Here is a 14,627-nt window from a genome sequence, read left to right as displayed (position 1 = left end):
TTGCATCAGACTAAGCGAGTGTGTATTACCCTGAACTCTAGCTCTACTGGGACAAACCATTAGCTAGTAAAATAAATACAGGTTCAGTAATTTTAAAGAACGTCAATAACTTAAAACAAATGAGGTTAGGAGCTCAAGATTGCTATGAAAGGTTGTCTAGCTCTGCTAGGCTGCAATATGTACAAACTAGGAAGGGAAAGGGGATGAGAAGAATTCTTTTGCTTCAATACAAATATAAAATTTGCAAACTGTGTTAATGTTTGACTCAAACCCTCCACTGGTTATCCAAGAAGAAGGAATCCTTAGTATATGAAAGCTATACCACAGGTTAAACCAAAGGTCTTTCTAGTCCAGCACTTTATACCTTCCACAAGTAGGTGTTTAGAGAAAGACTAAGAACAGGGCAGGGATTAATTAATCAATAAAGTAAAAACAGTCTTTGAGGAGTCAGAAGTTTAATGCCTGTCTGAACTTCAAATACACCCAAAATACTTTGGTCAACCTTGTTTAAAGGTTCTTCAAGAACAATTGTTTTTCAGATCCTTCTAGGTATTTAGCATCCGAAACCATCTCCATAAGAATGAGTTTCATGAGTAGACCATGTGAGAAAGTAGTTTCTTATGCTTGTTTTAAACCAGTTTCCCCATAGTTCTTGTTTCATGAGAAACAATGAAAAATAACTCCTATTAACCTCAATATCATTTTATACATTGGTTGTTTCTTTTTCAATTGAAAACCCTGCTCAGTGAGCTCTCTTCATATCAAAGCTGGGATTTACACTTTTCTCATTCTACTCTCTTCTTTTTGAAGGAATATTATAAATGCAGGGTTGTACAGATACTGGCTGTACTATGGATTTATATAGCAGCAAGCTGTTATTTCTGTTATTCCTAATGAGCTTATCACAGCTGTTTGTTTGATTACCCTTGAACACTGACTGAGATGGAGTTTTCAGAGGACTATTTAAAATGTCTCCAAGATCTCTTGCCTGAGAGGCTACAGCTAATTTATAGATCATCCTGCCTGCATAGTAAAAGCTATTTTCTCCCCATGTGCTTTACTTTGCCTTTTAGCAAGATTAAATTTCAGGTGCCATTTTATCAGTGATTTAGTCACTACAGTGATATCCTTTGCTATTTTTTCACATTTGATTCTAGTTTTAACTATAAGCAAATGAAGAGATTCTGATTTAAGAAGATACTGAACAACACAGAACCCAACTCATAGTGGTTTCCCTCTATTTGAGAATTGTCCATTTATTCCCGTGTTTCATTTCCCATCTACTAACTAGTTTATAACCTACAAGAGGACTTCTTACCACATCACAGCAATCCTTCTAGCAGCAGTGAAGAATGCTTTATGATTTGGGAAAACTCTCTGGGGGCATAATACACTTACAGCCTGTTACCACTTTTATTTCAGAAACTTCCTGATAAGTTACTTGAGTTTTATTGTACAGAAATGTATGGAGAGGCTTCTCTATTCTCATGTAAGGTCACTTCTTTTCCTGATGAATTCCTGGAGAATGATCTTCCAAAGAATTCTGTGGAAGGCAGAAAATACTACATTCATTACCTATAATGTAGAACATATACATGTAATGTGTTGAAGTGGCTGACACGGTGATACAGTTCATTAAAACTTATTGTTCCAGAATTTTGGCCTGTCATCGTAACATTATAAAGATAAATGAAGGGGTCTCCACCAAGCAGGGTCTGAGCTTCCCAAAGGAGCATTCCTTGTTCATTCAAATGTTTCCTGAAAACCGTGGTCATCAAAAGTAGAGTTGAGCCTAAGAATGAGGACTTTTGGGTTGTGGTAGTGGAGTTTCTTTCAATAGTAAACAATGATTTGGGAATTTTACATGAACATCTCAAGTAACTGATGTGGAAAAATAGTTACTCTGAAATATTTTATTTAAAAAAAATAATTAAGTCCTTAGTCTTTGTCTGTTCAGCAAGAGTTAAGTGCTATATGTCCCACTCATGAAATACTAAAATTCAAATTTCTAGACTGCAGTGCCTTAGTATTTAACTACAACATGAGAAGTTTAGCCACCCAAAATTCAGGATCAGGTTGCCCAACATTTCAGCTACTCAACCACAACACATATGGTAGGATTTTCCAGAGAGAAAACTGGGAGAATCTAAGTTAGGATCCCTCCTCTCTATGCTGATTTATATGGGAATGTACATATCCAACTGTGTGTGGATTTGGATAGTTTGACTCTTCCGAGGTGCAGAACAGAAGGCACATGTGATACTCTACAATCAAAAATCTCTAGTACAAAGGATTGTCAAAACTTTCCACAGGGTTAAAGCACAAAAGCTAAGGCTCAGTTTATACTTCTCAAAGACTCCTCTACATTTCAGGTCTACAATTATAAAATGACAGGGAGAATAGTCACATCTCTGGTGTGCTGGGAGGATACACATTGTATACACATAACCAAGGCACTTGTCTGACACAGGCAGGACGGCCACAGAAGTGATTCGTGGTCTGGGCTGACTGTACACTGAGCTTGTTATGGTGGTCTTGAGGTTACATCCTCTCCTTTCCGCAGCTGTGTACTTACAGTATTTTTCTGTAAAGTCCGGACGAATGACAGGACTGATGCGGCATGCTGATACACACCACCCGCTGTGGTTGAGCAGGAATATTGTGTTCCTGAGCAGTGGGCGCACCATCCAGCACTCAGGAACACTCGTGTGTTCACGACTGCGGGCCCGTCCCTGGGGCTGGGGTGTGTACCGCGGGCAGGCAGCTCCTGGGTGCTGCAGGCACACGCTCTGCGGCTGGGGCAGGCTGTCCGCCGCCGTCCCGGCGCTGTCCCGGCCCGGTGAGGGCCTGTCATGTGGCGGCACGTCACTCACGGGGCGCGGTGCGGCCGCGGGGCCGGGGGCGGTCTCGGTGCGCGCTCTGCCCCCGCCACACGCGCGGGCCCCGCGTCCCCTGGGGTCGCTCCCCGTGTGGCACGGCGTGTGCCCGTGCGTTCCGGGCGGGCACCATGCAGGCGGCGTGCGTGCTGTGCCTGTCCCCGCTGGCGCTGTGCCTCCGCGTGTGCGTGTGCGGCCCCCGCCCCTGCGCGGCCCCCGCGGCGCCGCCCTGCCCCTGGCCTGGGCCCTGGCGGGCGGGACCCCGCGGGGCCTCGGGGCACCCACCGCCGCCCAGCTCCCCGCAACGCCCGGCTCGGGGGAGGCGGCGCGGCGCTTCCCTCGGCCGCCGCGGCCCGGCCCCTTCTCCCCCGGGCGCCGCCCCTCTCGGCGCCGCCTGTGAGTCAGGGCTTTGCCGGGCACGGGCGGGCGGGCAGCCTCCGCCGCGGGGCTCCATGGAGAGGGCGCCGGGCGAGGGCGGCGGCAGCAACAGCAGCAGCCGCAGCAGCAGCCGCCCCACGTCGGCGGGCTCGTCCCCCTCGTCCTCCTCGGCCAGCCGCGGGCTCCCGGGCCGGGCGGCAGCCGCGGGCAGGCTCGATGGAGGCGGCGGGAGCAGCCCCGGCTCGGCGGCGGCCAGCCCGGGGGGCGCGCAGGCGGCCGGCGGCGGCAGGCGGCGGGACTCGGTGCTGGAAGGGACGCTCAGCAAATACACCAACCTCCTGCAGGGCTGGCAGAGCAGGTAAAGCGCCGGGCCGGCCCCCGGCGGCGCTGCGGGGCCCGTCCTCGCCCCCGGCCGCCCCCAAGATGGTGCCCGGGCAACCGGCACCGCCGCCCGACCCTCCCCGACCCTCCCGGCCTCCATCCCCTCTGCGCCCGCTCTCCTCCCTTTTGTTTGGCTTGTTTATTTTTCCAGCCGAGTTTGGCGTAGGGGCGGGCGGGGAGGTGCCCGGCAGGGTCGGAGCGCTGTCCGCAGGTGCGGGCCGGGGCCGGGCAGGGCAGGGCTGAGGCGGCACATGGTGCTGGCCCTGCGTGACAGGGGCCCGTGTTTAACCTCCTTTTTCCATCACCTGAGTCTCCGTCTCCTGTGAAGTTAGCTTGGGTAACTTCATGAAAAACTGAGAGCCTCCCAGAATAAATGGGGGAAAATATCATGCTTGTGATTATTACTATTATTATTCTCTCTCTTTTTTTTTTTTTTTTTTTTTTTTTGTCATGGAGTTGGGACAGTGGAAACAGTTACCCTTGTGTTTAATAAAATAACTTAGGTTGCTATGTCCTACCTGTTTGACAAGCCCTAATTTATGCTGATATGGTGACAGGCCCAGGTCCTGCAATTTGTTGGGTGTGGACGGGCTGACTTGCATCTCTGGAAGTCCCGAGGAAGGTCTGGTTTTGGTCCAGTCCTAGTGCAAAAATTTTATGGAGTTGGAGCCAGATTGTGGAGTTAATAGTGCTATATTGGGATCTGTCAAAAGCAAAAGCGATTTCCTGATAATGTTTTACTTTTTGCTACTCAAGTTTGTTCTCTTAGTGGATGGACGAAGATGTGTGTCCAAAACTCAACTTTCCAATATAAAGCAACACTGTGGTGATTTTAAAGAGAACAAAATGCTATAGAGAGAACAAGTACAGGACTAGTTATAAAGTTCTGTAGAAATCTGTAATTAAACAAACGAAAAGAACCTGCTGTTACTTCTTTTAAATGGTCACAAGCAGTAAGAACACAGGAATGGCTGGGATCTTGATGTTCTGACAGTAAATTTAGAGCATTTGTAAGTGACAGAGTTGTGTAAATGGCAGTGATGCTCTGGTGTTGACTCGTGTGTGGCTAAATCAGTGCTAGGACTTCTGTAAGCAGTACTTCCTGAAGAATTTCAGGAGCTGGTCTAATTCCATGCACTGGAGGCCATGCGTAGGTGTACCAGCTATAAATTACAATGAACAAGTTTGGTATGAGCTGGAGACACTCATCTCCATTAAGCTTGACTGCTTCAGCATAGACAGAGAAGGCCCTTTGCTGTCGTTTGTTGTTTGCTGTTGTTACTGTAGTTCTGTTCTAGATGCACATTAGAGTTTTATCTATTTGTTGGTTTATTTAGTCCTCCTGTAGCTTTGTTTAAGAAACAAACGCGTTTTGATACCTAAAATGTAGGACTGAAATCCATGACTAAAAATTAAAAGCCCCCCTTCCCCCTTTTTTTCCCCTGATGCCTCCATCTCTTTGTAGAGACAGTAGCTCCTCTTACTTTGTGTGATTTCAAGGGTTGTAATCTGAAATTACAAAATAGAGATAATTGCTTGTAAATCTTTGGGTCTGAAGCTGTCTGGTTTTTGTATTTGGAAACATTAAATATTTGATAAGGCTAACAGCTGAAAATAGTGTGCATAATCTCTGCATGTCCAAGAAATTTTACCTGAAAACATCATGGAAAAAAACCAAATGTCACTTAAGCAGTTCTAACACAGCAGTTGGATAATGTTGGTTTACTGTTGCCAGTTTTATTTTCTGTAAGTCTGGCTTTTTGAGCAAGTGATTTTTCATGAGACAGCTTTTAGGATAAGTAACTTTTTTAGTTTGCTCACTTACTCTGTTCTGTTGGTGCGTGTAGCTGTGGTTTGGGATGTGGAATCTGATACAAGTTCTAAACAGATCAGTTGAAACTTGATGCTCACAGGAGTTGATCTTACTATATAATGTTCAATAGATGAGTAGTGATCCTTGGGTTTGAGCATGGTTGTCCGTTTGGCCTTCTGGATATTTGTTAGGGATTGTGTTTACAGTGAGTTGGAGCTCATTCTGTAACAGTCTGTAAGTGATTTCGTAGCTGGCACCTGCAGCATATTTGTTAGCAGACAAATTAGTTTTGCATTTGTTTGAAAAACACAAGATTGTTTAACTGCTTGATCAATACTACCAGATGGCATGAATATAAATAAAATGGAAAAATAAAGCAAAAACTGACAGAGTTCACTTATCAGGGATTTGGAATGTTCTTCTTTAAAGCTCCTTATGCATTAGCCTAAATAATTTAAATGTAGTTAATGTTAGCTCTTGCCGTGTGGTATTGAAGTTGAAAGGCTTTCCTACCTTATCCAACACTTAGTGTGCAGAGTAGCCTTTACAAGTCTGAAGCAATTACTGTAATTTGAATTATAATAAAGTAGTGTCACTTCTGAATAAATGTTCCTTTAGCAAACATATGCAAGATAGTCGGATTTTGGATGAGGCAACTGAATGTGATTACTGAAGCATAACACTTCGTTTATAAGCATTAACTGAAGTAATTGAGGACCTCAAAATCAGTCAATCTGGATTGCTGCATTACTTCTTATTTTGAGAATTTCCGAGGGTTTCTTGTTTGTTACTGAAGAAATCCATTTGTTCTACTCTGGCAGATCAGGAACAGCCTGATCTGGAAATGAATGAGGTGATTCCTCACCTTTATGACAAGCAGAAGGAATCTGTGGTTTTTGCTTGATTGTTTTGAGGCCGTTTGTTGTGTGGGAAAGGTGTCAAGGGGCCTGGGCATTTGGAGTGTCTCCATTTAAGCCTCTGACTTTCTGTGGATTTATTCAGGTATGGATACTGTGGAGGGAGTGGAGCTTAATCTGAAACAGACTCCTTGACATGAGAACACTTCTGTCTGGTTGGAGACATTAGGGCATCTGGCTGAATCTACTGTGAAATTACGAGTAATTGTGTTCTCAACTGAAGTGCTGTTATGAATAATTTCTGTTGGGATTTACGTGTTACATGTGTATGGGAGGGTAGAGCTTGTATTTTAAGCAGGAGTTACGTGGATTTGATGGACAAATATGTCTCTGTAGTGTCGTCTCATGGCATGCAAGACCTATTTTTCATTAATTAATTTGAAATTATTGAATTACTTAACATTTGTGACATTACTATCCTGTCTTTTGAGTAGAGTGGAAAAATGTTGTAAAAAATCTTAAAACCCATATTTTCCCAAGGTAGTGGAGAATTCATGGTGTCTGCATCCCCCTCTGCTTTTTCCCTGAAGATACTTAGTACTTAGACTTGCAGGGTTTTGTCCTGCAAGTGTCTATAAAGTCCTGGATCAGCTGCATTTGAGCTGGGACTTAAATTTGGGTTTATAACCACAACAAATGGAGCCCAGGCTGATGGATGTTGCCACCTTTCTGAGCTGAACTGCTCTGTGCAAGTTATTCTGCAGCCCAGGTGTTTTCTAAAGCACTGTTTTGGTCTACTCCCGTTTCCTCTCTCAGTTGGGAAATGTATTGTATTACCAGCCTGCATGAATCATGCCTGACTTCCTGTGCTTGGGCACCACCAGACTTCTTTTGGGGATTAGCTGCCTTCCCTGTAGGTCAATAAAAAGTGTGCTTTGGGGCAGTCTGGGGATTTTTTGCACCCAGGATCTTTATCAGGCTCTCCAATGATGTGGTGTAATCTCTTGTGTAGTTGCACAAAGCAGTTGCAGTCTGACTCCGGCCACAACAGAAAGACCCTTTCTTGTTACCAGTGTCCCAAGCAGCAGGTAGCCATCAGATTTTAGTGCCACTTTAGGGGCTGATTTCACTGGCTCCCAGAACTTGTGCTGCTCTCACTGCAGCTGTTATGGGAGGATTTTCTACACATGCTGACAAAATGTGTCACCAGTCTATTGTGCAGTAACACAAAAATCTGTGTGTAGCATTTTTATTATTATTTTTTAAGATTTATATATATATTCCAGAGAAACAGATTGTGACCTCTTAGAAGAATTGACGAAGGTATTTTCAAACACAGTAATAACCTCCCTCTCCCTCTTTCTGAGTCTTCCAGTCAAGTTGTTTGAGCAATGAATTGGGGCATTTTTCCAGTATAAAAAAAATTAGTATATGATTACTGAACAAACTAAATGACTATGGTTGTATGGGTATACCTGTATAGCTGCTGGGAGGGAAATCTGTCCTAGAGAAATAAACTGGGGTTTTTTTTTAGTATAAAAATAAGCCACACCCCTAATAAGCCATATTAGCCACATTAAATAGCCTAACAGTAGACAGTATCTGAGGAGAAAATAGCCACACACTTAATGTTTGTGAAGTTTGCTGAAATGGGAAGTTTTTGTGTTCTTACTGGGATTAGATTAACACCAGCTCCTCCCCTGTGTATTTGTTCATCTTAGTGTGATTCTGTGGCATGTCTATCCAATCCATGTCTTTGTGTAGTGTTGTAATACCCTCCAGGATTTATTTGCAGAGTCCGTGAACCGGGAGAGTCCCTTTTAAGGAGCTCGAGATACTATATATTGTGTTTCTTCTGTTGTTCTACATCTCCTCCTTGAATGTTGGAACCTTGCTTATAATTTGTTAGGAATTGTGGAAACCTTAAAATTTCAAGGTGTCTTTATACTATGGTGCTAACATTCTATTAAAGATTTTACTTGCAAAAGAGATTTTACTGGAGACTGTGTTGTCCCTTCACTTGTAAATTCTCTTTGTAGTAGGAGGCAATGTGAAAAGGAAGAAATCTATGTAAACCCAACTTATTTTAGTTCTCTGGAGCAAATGATGTTTCCTGTGCTAAACACTCAGTAGCTGCATATTTTACATTATTTAAATCAAGATGTCTTAAATAAACTTTGAATTTAAAATGCCAAAAAGTCAATTATTAGTAAATTCTGTTTTGGATTAAGCCACTAATCTGTTTTCTTAATCCAAAGATCTATGTAGCAAAAATAATCACATTGAAATGTAAGCTTTCTTTTTTGTTCCTCTCCTTCCTTCACTTTTTGCTGTTGAAACTTTTCCCCCTTAAGTATCATTAATGCTCACTTAAAAAAACAAATGAAAGTAAAAAGAAATAAATCAATCTTTTAAAATATATATCCCTCTTTGTAGGAAAATTTAAGTTCAGTACCTTCTCTTTGTTTAGTTAGTGGCTGATTAAACCTTACTGGTTAATGACAGACTGGTTGATTAGTTTGAACAGCTTTTGCTGTTGCCTCTAAACCAGCTCTGTTGGGAGAATGGAGAAGGCATTTCAAACAGCAGTCAGAGAAAGGATTTTAACAAGGCAAGAGAAGGGCTGAGAAATCCATCATTCTCTGCCCTTCAGTAATGCTTGCAGGGAACATTTGGAAGAAGACAACGTTGAACCTCAGGCTAAAATTGAAAAGGATGGTCTTGCAATTAAGGAATTGGTTTCTGCTGTGGGGGTGTGGATTCTGGTTGGAGAACTGCCATGGACATTTCTCTTGTCCCCAGGCAGGTAACCCAAGCTCTTTGTTCCTCAGCTGCTTGTGTCACATGGTATTGGGGCTGCTTGTGCCTATGCAGAGGATAAATTCATCTAATGAATAATAACCTAATGCAGAAGATGCTTGATGGTAATGTAGGAAAAATCTGTTTGGAACAGATGAGACTCGGGCATTTTCACTCAGGCAGTATATTTGGGATTTGCGAGTGCTCTTCAGAGCCGAGTGGCAGTCTTGCACCAGAGGGAATGAAGTGACAGTCAAAATAGAGTGTGGTCTTCCCTTCACCCAGATGTCACACTTAGCTCTCAGGCAGAGGAAAGAAGTGTTGCTTGGCACTAGCACTGAAACAGGCACTTGCCCTTCTCTGGGTTTTGTCATTACTGGCTCATTTTGCTGCTAGCTTTTTCAATGGTGATCTCCGTGCTTAGCAAGGCAATGATAAATGTGGTTAGAGGGAGCACACATGCGCTTGCTGGCTCATTTAAAAAGTCCCACCAATTTATGAATATGGATGTTGTTCATGTAGGAGAAGTGACAGTAGGCTGTTAAACTAAGTAATGTGTCAGGAGTAATTTTATGAGTATATAAGCGTTCAAAAGTTTTCCCCAGTCATTTTATATTTAAAACCAATTATTCAGTAAAAATCTACTTGGTCTTTAGCTTCACCTAGTACTCTTACTTTGTTCTTTATAATATATTTAAAAGAATGAACTTTCTAGGTAAAAAAGTTGCTAAAAATTGCCATAACAATGGGTTTTTAATGTACAACTGTATTTGTTAAATATGTATTATAATGAACGATGAAAAAGAAGTAGTGAATTTGGTTCATTGAAAGATGCAGTTTGTTTCCATATAATAAACTAATGCAGCTTTATTTACAAGTATCTCCTCATTGCACTTTAGATCTTGGAGGCTTTTGTGGATATCTTCCTGAGATATTTGATTACTTTTTGGAATGTAATCCAGAGAGACAAAGTTTGCTTGGTATTTAACTGTTGCATATAAAAATGTTGCCGTAAATGCTGTGTAAATGCTGATGTACTTCACTGTCCAAGATGGCATTTAATTAGTAGGTAATTTAAAGCCGAAGGGTGGAGATTCTTAACTACTCAGTTGTATAGCACAAGCCATAGTATTTGCTGTGGTTTCTGTTCTGTCTAGGCTTGTGTTTCTCTTTGAATATTGATCTGAGAATTTATCTTCTGGTGATAGAGGATTCTTCATCATAGCCATGGGAACAATTTGCCCAGAGTTAATCACTACTTAAAAAACTGCCTGTTGTACTTAGTGTGTATCAGCCTTAAACTCCTCAATGAATCTCATTATGCTGGACTGTAGATACCTCTTATCACATTCGAGTTCTACGTTCGTTATTTTTGGGCAGCCTAAGTGGTTATCTTTTGTCTGTGTTTGGAGTATTTAGACCAATTATTTTTTCTTGCTGCAAGTCAGCTCTCCCAGTAACTTCAGTAATTTATGATAGTCCTTATGTTTATTCAGTGCTTCAAAGTTTTTATTTATGTGGGACACCAGAAGTGTGTATGCATTCAGTTGTAGTTGGGATCAAATGCAAGAATAATGCATTCTGTTTGCTCCAACTCAATGTTTATTCTCTGTTTAAAAAGTTCAAAACCAATTAGCTTTTAAGGCCTTCTTTGGTTATTTTTTAAAAATTAGGTTGTTAGTTTTGCCTCCTAAGTTTAATTGTTAGTCTGATTGCAGAGAACAATGAGACCTCATGTTCTCTGGTGCTGCTTGTGTTCTTCAGACAGGTACCTCCATACCCACGCTCTTGTTATTTTCTATTTACTGCAACATCCTGGTCCTTGTTATGCCATTTTCTCCTGGTATCCAGTATACAAAAAACTTGATCCATGAACATATGGTATAGTACTACCCACATGAGTGCCAGAAGTGTCAGAATGCAGGGTAGCACTTCACTACCCTTTTTTTGTCTGGGAACGTGTTGGAAAGGATTCCTGTGGTAGCTGTCAACCTGCAGATTGCTCTCTCCACGGTTAGCATGATTTTGGATATCCCCAGTGATCTTTCTTGGGCTTTCTTATGATGCATGCAGGCCTTGTTTTTTGAGGGGGTAAAAAAAGCAGTTAATTATTTGTTTAGGAAGACAATAATTTTAAAATATAGTTGAGGAAAGTTATTATTAGTTGGAAGAACTATTTGACCAAAATAATCAGTAGGTTTTCCTTACTCTGAATTTTTATGAGTCAGTTCTTTTCTAGGTGAATCCTGTATCTTGTAATTATGACTTTTTTTTGTCACTAGATAAGTAATTTTATTTTGACAGTATTGTCAGAGTATTGGAAAGCCTGATGTTGGCTAATGATAGCCTATTTTCATATCATCAGCAATCTTTATGGAAATTTTTCCTCCCATGTAGGTCATTGCTAAGCACTCCAAAGTCAAGTACTGATTGCCAAAAAACCCTATTAGAAATACATTCACTCAAATAACCTCATTTAGTTATATTTTGAGGCTAGCTCCATCTTTTAACTTTTTTTCAGTGCATTTGATGTGTGATTTTCTGTGGTTTGGGTGCTTGCCCAGTGTTTTTGATGAAGAGGAGCTGGATGTACCAAGTATTGATGAACCTTATCCTTTTTTTGTCATTCACTGTATGAGTGGTGTAACCTAACAGTTTTGTTGGTGATATCTTTTTGTTAAAATGGCAGTTTGAAAGTTGGAGTATGAGTATTCAAAATAAAAGACAGGGATACACTGATGTGTAGTACTGATTGCTACATGCTCAGTGCTTGTTTTGGGCCCTCCTGCAGGCTAAATGTGGTTGCTGTTGGGTATCAGCATTTGTAGGTGCCTTAAGAGATACTTGACTGAAAAGATCTTAGGCTGTCAGTTGGATAGTCCTAAGTTGAAATCCCTAAATTACTATTTTTGAGTAAGTGGTTTTGAGTAAGTTACTACTACAATTTCATGTATCAAGTACATATTTCTCAGTGAGCCAGGAAATGGCTTTTTTCAACTGCACGGCCTTTCAAGGGTTATCTGTTCCAGTGTTATGAAGTGTGCCTTATATAGTGTGCCTTTAGTCAGGTTTACAAGCTTTTTTATAAAATAAGTGGATGTTTATTTGATTTGCTTGAGAATAGACTTGAAGCACAGTTAAGAATAGGGGTAAGACAGGAAGGACATAAATGTAAGTTGGGGCTGTGTGTTGATAAAGCTTCAGTGTTTACCTTATATACAGAATTGTGAACCACACTCCACTTACAGCTGTGTTGGTTGCTGCATCTTTCATTGAGGTAGGGCACACACGCTGTGAGGAAATCTGCACACTGCAGTCAGAGTAGTGTGTTTAACCTCAGCTGGAGAGAGGTGTGTGTGTTTTTCCAGCTTTGAAATATGGAGAAAATCTTCCTAGTAAAAGGAGACTTGTTTAAGCAAATGCGGGCAAGACCAGGCATTCTGCTATTTGAATTTATGAAATGAAAATAATAGGAGGGAAGAAGAGAGGAAAAGGTTGATTTCTTGTCTGTTGCCAGTATTTGGAGTTGTGTCAAGTTTCTATGTAGTGCTTTTATCATGGTGAGAGAAGGAAAATAATGAACTTAATCATGAAGAAGGTACCAAGGTGTATCCAAATTAACTTCATCCCAGCCCAAAGCAGCACAGTGGAGGAGCAAAACAGGTTATTCACTGCTGCAAGCATCAAGCATTTGGTATTTTTGGTTGGTTTGGCTTTGGTGTATTGATTTTGGTTGTTTTTTTTAGCTGAAAGGTTTGCCTTCCTCACCATGAAGTGTAGTGTGGATTTTGTCTCTACTTTCTTCACTTCTCTGCTTTTCTCCTGTTTTATCTTACCAGCGTAGTAAGCTTTGTTTTATGATCATTGTGTTAATATATCAAAATTAATCCCATTTTTATTATGCAAGTTCAGGGAAGGGATAGTTTGGCAATAGAGCAAGGGAGGCAAGAAAAGAGTAGAATGGCTGGAGAGTTTTAGAAAAGGGGTTAGGGCATCTGGAAGACGGACTGATGAAAGCAAAGCGCATGCAGTTAACAGGACAAGAGGGAATAGTTTCAAACTGAAAGAGAGTAGGTTTAGATGAGATTTTGGGAAGAAATTCTTTACTGAGAGAATGGCAAGGCACTGGCACAGGTTACCCAGAGAAGCTGTGGATGCCCTGTCCCTGGAAGTGTTAAAGGCCAGATTAGATGGGACTTTGAGCAGCCTGGGCTAGTGAAAGGTGTCCCTGCCCATGGCAGGAGTGTTGAAGCTGGATGATCTTAAAGGTTCCTTCTGACCCAAATAATTCTGTGGAAGATAGCACAAGAGTAGACTTTTACTTCTGAAAAAAAAAAAAAAAAAAAAAAAAAAAAAAAAAAAAAAAAAGTCTGGAGGCTGTATAACATGAATTCAGAATGAAGTCTTGAAAACCCAAGTGAGAGAATTTGCTCTTGTTTATGCATTTTAATAGTGCCATTAAGAATGGCACTATTAAAGAAGTACTGAGGAGAGTAGTATTTTTTAAATTGCAGAATGTGTAGCGAGGGTTTTTCTGGTTTTGCTTTCTTCCCTTTGCCACCTTCTGTAGCAGAGCTAATTTCAGGCAAGTAGAGGACTGATGTGAATAGCAGCCAGAGGAAGCTACTGACAGTGTCCACCTGGATTTGTATTGATGTGCCAGACTTACCATTGCCCTTTTAAACATAGTATTGTTTTTATATGGGAATTCAAGCATCTGTGATGATGAAACTATTTTCTTGCTGAAGGTTATAAGTATTGTTTCTTCATTTTTGATTGGAGCACTGATGATCTGGATTTTTATAGAACAGTATTTCTAGAAGGATGTATGTTTACAAAGCAGCAACCTAATGCATAAGGGTTTTCAAAAGTCATAGTTGCTCACAAATCTAAATATTCTTTCTTCAGAAGGATCAAGGCTAATGCTCTGCATGTCTTGCAACATGTTGATGAAACCACCCTCTTAGAGATTCTGTGGACTCTATACATATGTTTCTAAGAGACAGTGTTGAGAATGTACTTGGTAAAGATGGCTGCATATCAGCTGTCAGGATAAAGACCAAACATAGAAACTTAAACTTCTCATTTCAATCAATGAATTAATAGTCCTAAGAGTAAAGACAAGGGAAACACTATTGGATTGTGAAGTACTGGCACAGAAAGTTGAAAACTTCCAACTATTCTAAGATGATGTAAGAAAGGTCTGTTTTTTTGAACAAGCTGGGTGCAGAAGAGCTGGAAGGAAACCAGCATGCTGATCTTGTTATCAAGATTCTTACTTTGTATATTGTATTTTCTCCTATATGATGTGTAAAGAAAATACTGCATTAGATATGTTCGTTCTTCCCAACTGGGAACTTTGTAGATTGTGAATAGAAAGAAAAAATTCAAGTGCTAGGAAGAACAAACAGAACAGAAAACTGTTTTGAGAAAGACTGAAATTGAGAACTTAAGAAATTGCCAAAGTAAGACCTTAGCTTGCCTTTTGTTTCTTTTTTTGTCTTCTGTGCATTTCTTTCTGTA

The 14,627-nt window shown here is 41.2% G+C and overlaps 1 protein-coding gene across 1 annotated transcript in view; it reads left to right on the top strand.

Annotated features, from left to right (window-relative positions):
- Nucleotides 1-3,328: 3,328 nt before the first annotated feature.
- Nucleotides 3,329-14,627, top strand: part of OSBPL10 (oxysterol binding protein like 10) — a gene marked incomplete at its 5' end in the record, with an annotated part of 111,691 nt that continues 100,392 nt past the window's right edge. Inside the window, one exon of the mRNA XM_083871826.1 lies at nucleotides 3,329-3,612. Within this exon, the coding sequence (XP_083727952.1) occupies nucleotides 3,329-3,612 (284 nt within the window). The remainder of the gene's footprint in view (nucleotides 3,613-14,627) is intronic.

The sequence above is a fragment of the Zosterops lateralis genome (assembly GCF_965231275.1).
Source record: "Zosterops lateralis genome assembly, chromosome: 1".
Lineage (NCBI taxonomy): Eukaryota > Metazoa > Chordata > Aves > Passeriformes > Zosteropidae > Zosterops > Zosterops lateralis.
The sequence above is the reverse complement of the archived record's forward strand: the minus strand, read 5'-3'. Positions and strand labels throughout refer to the sequence as shown.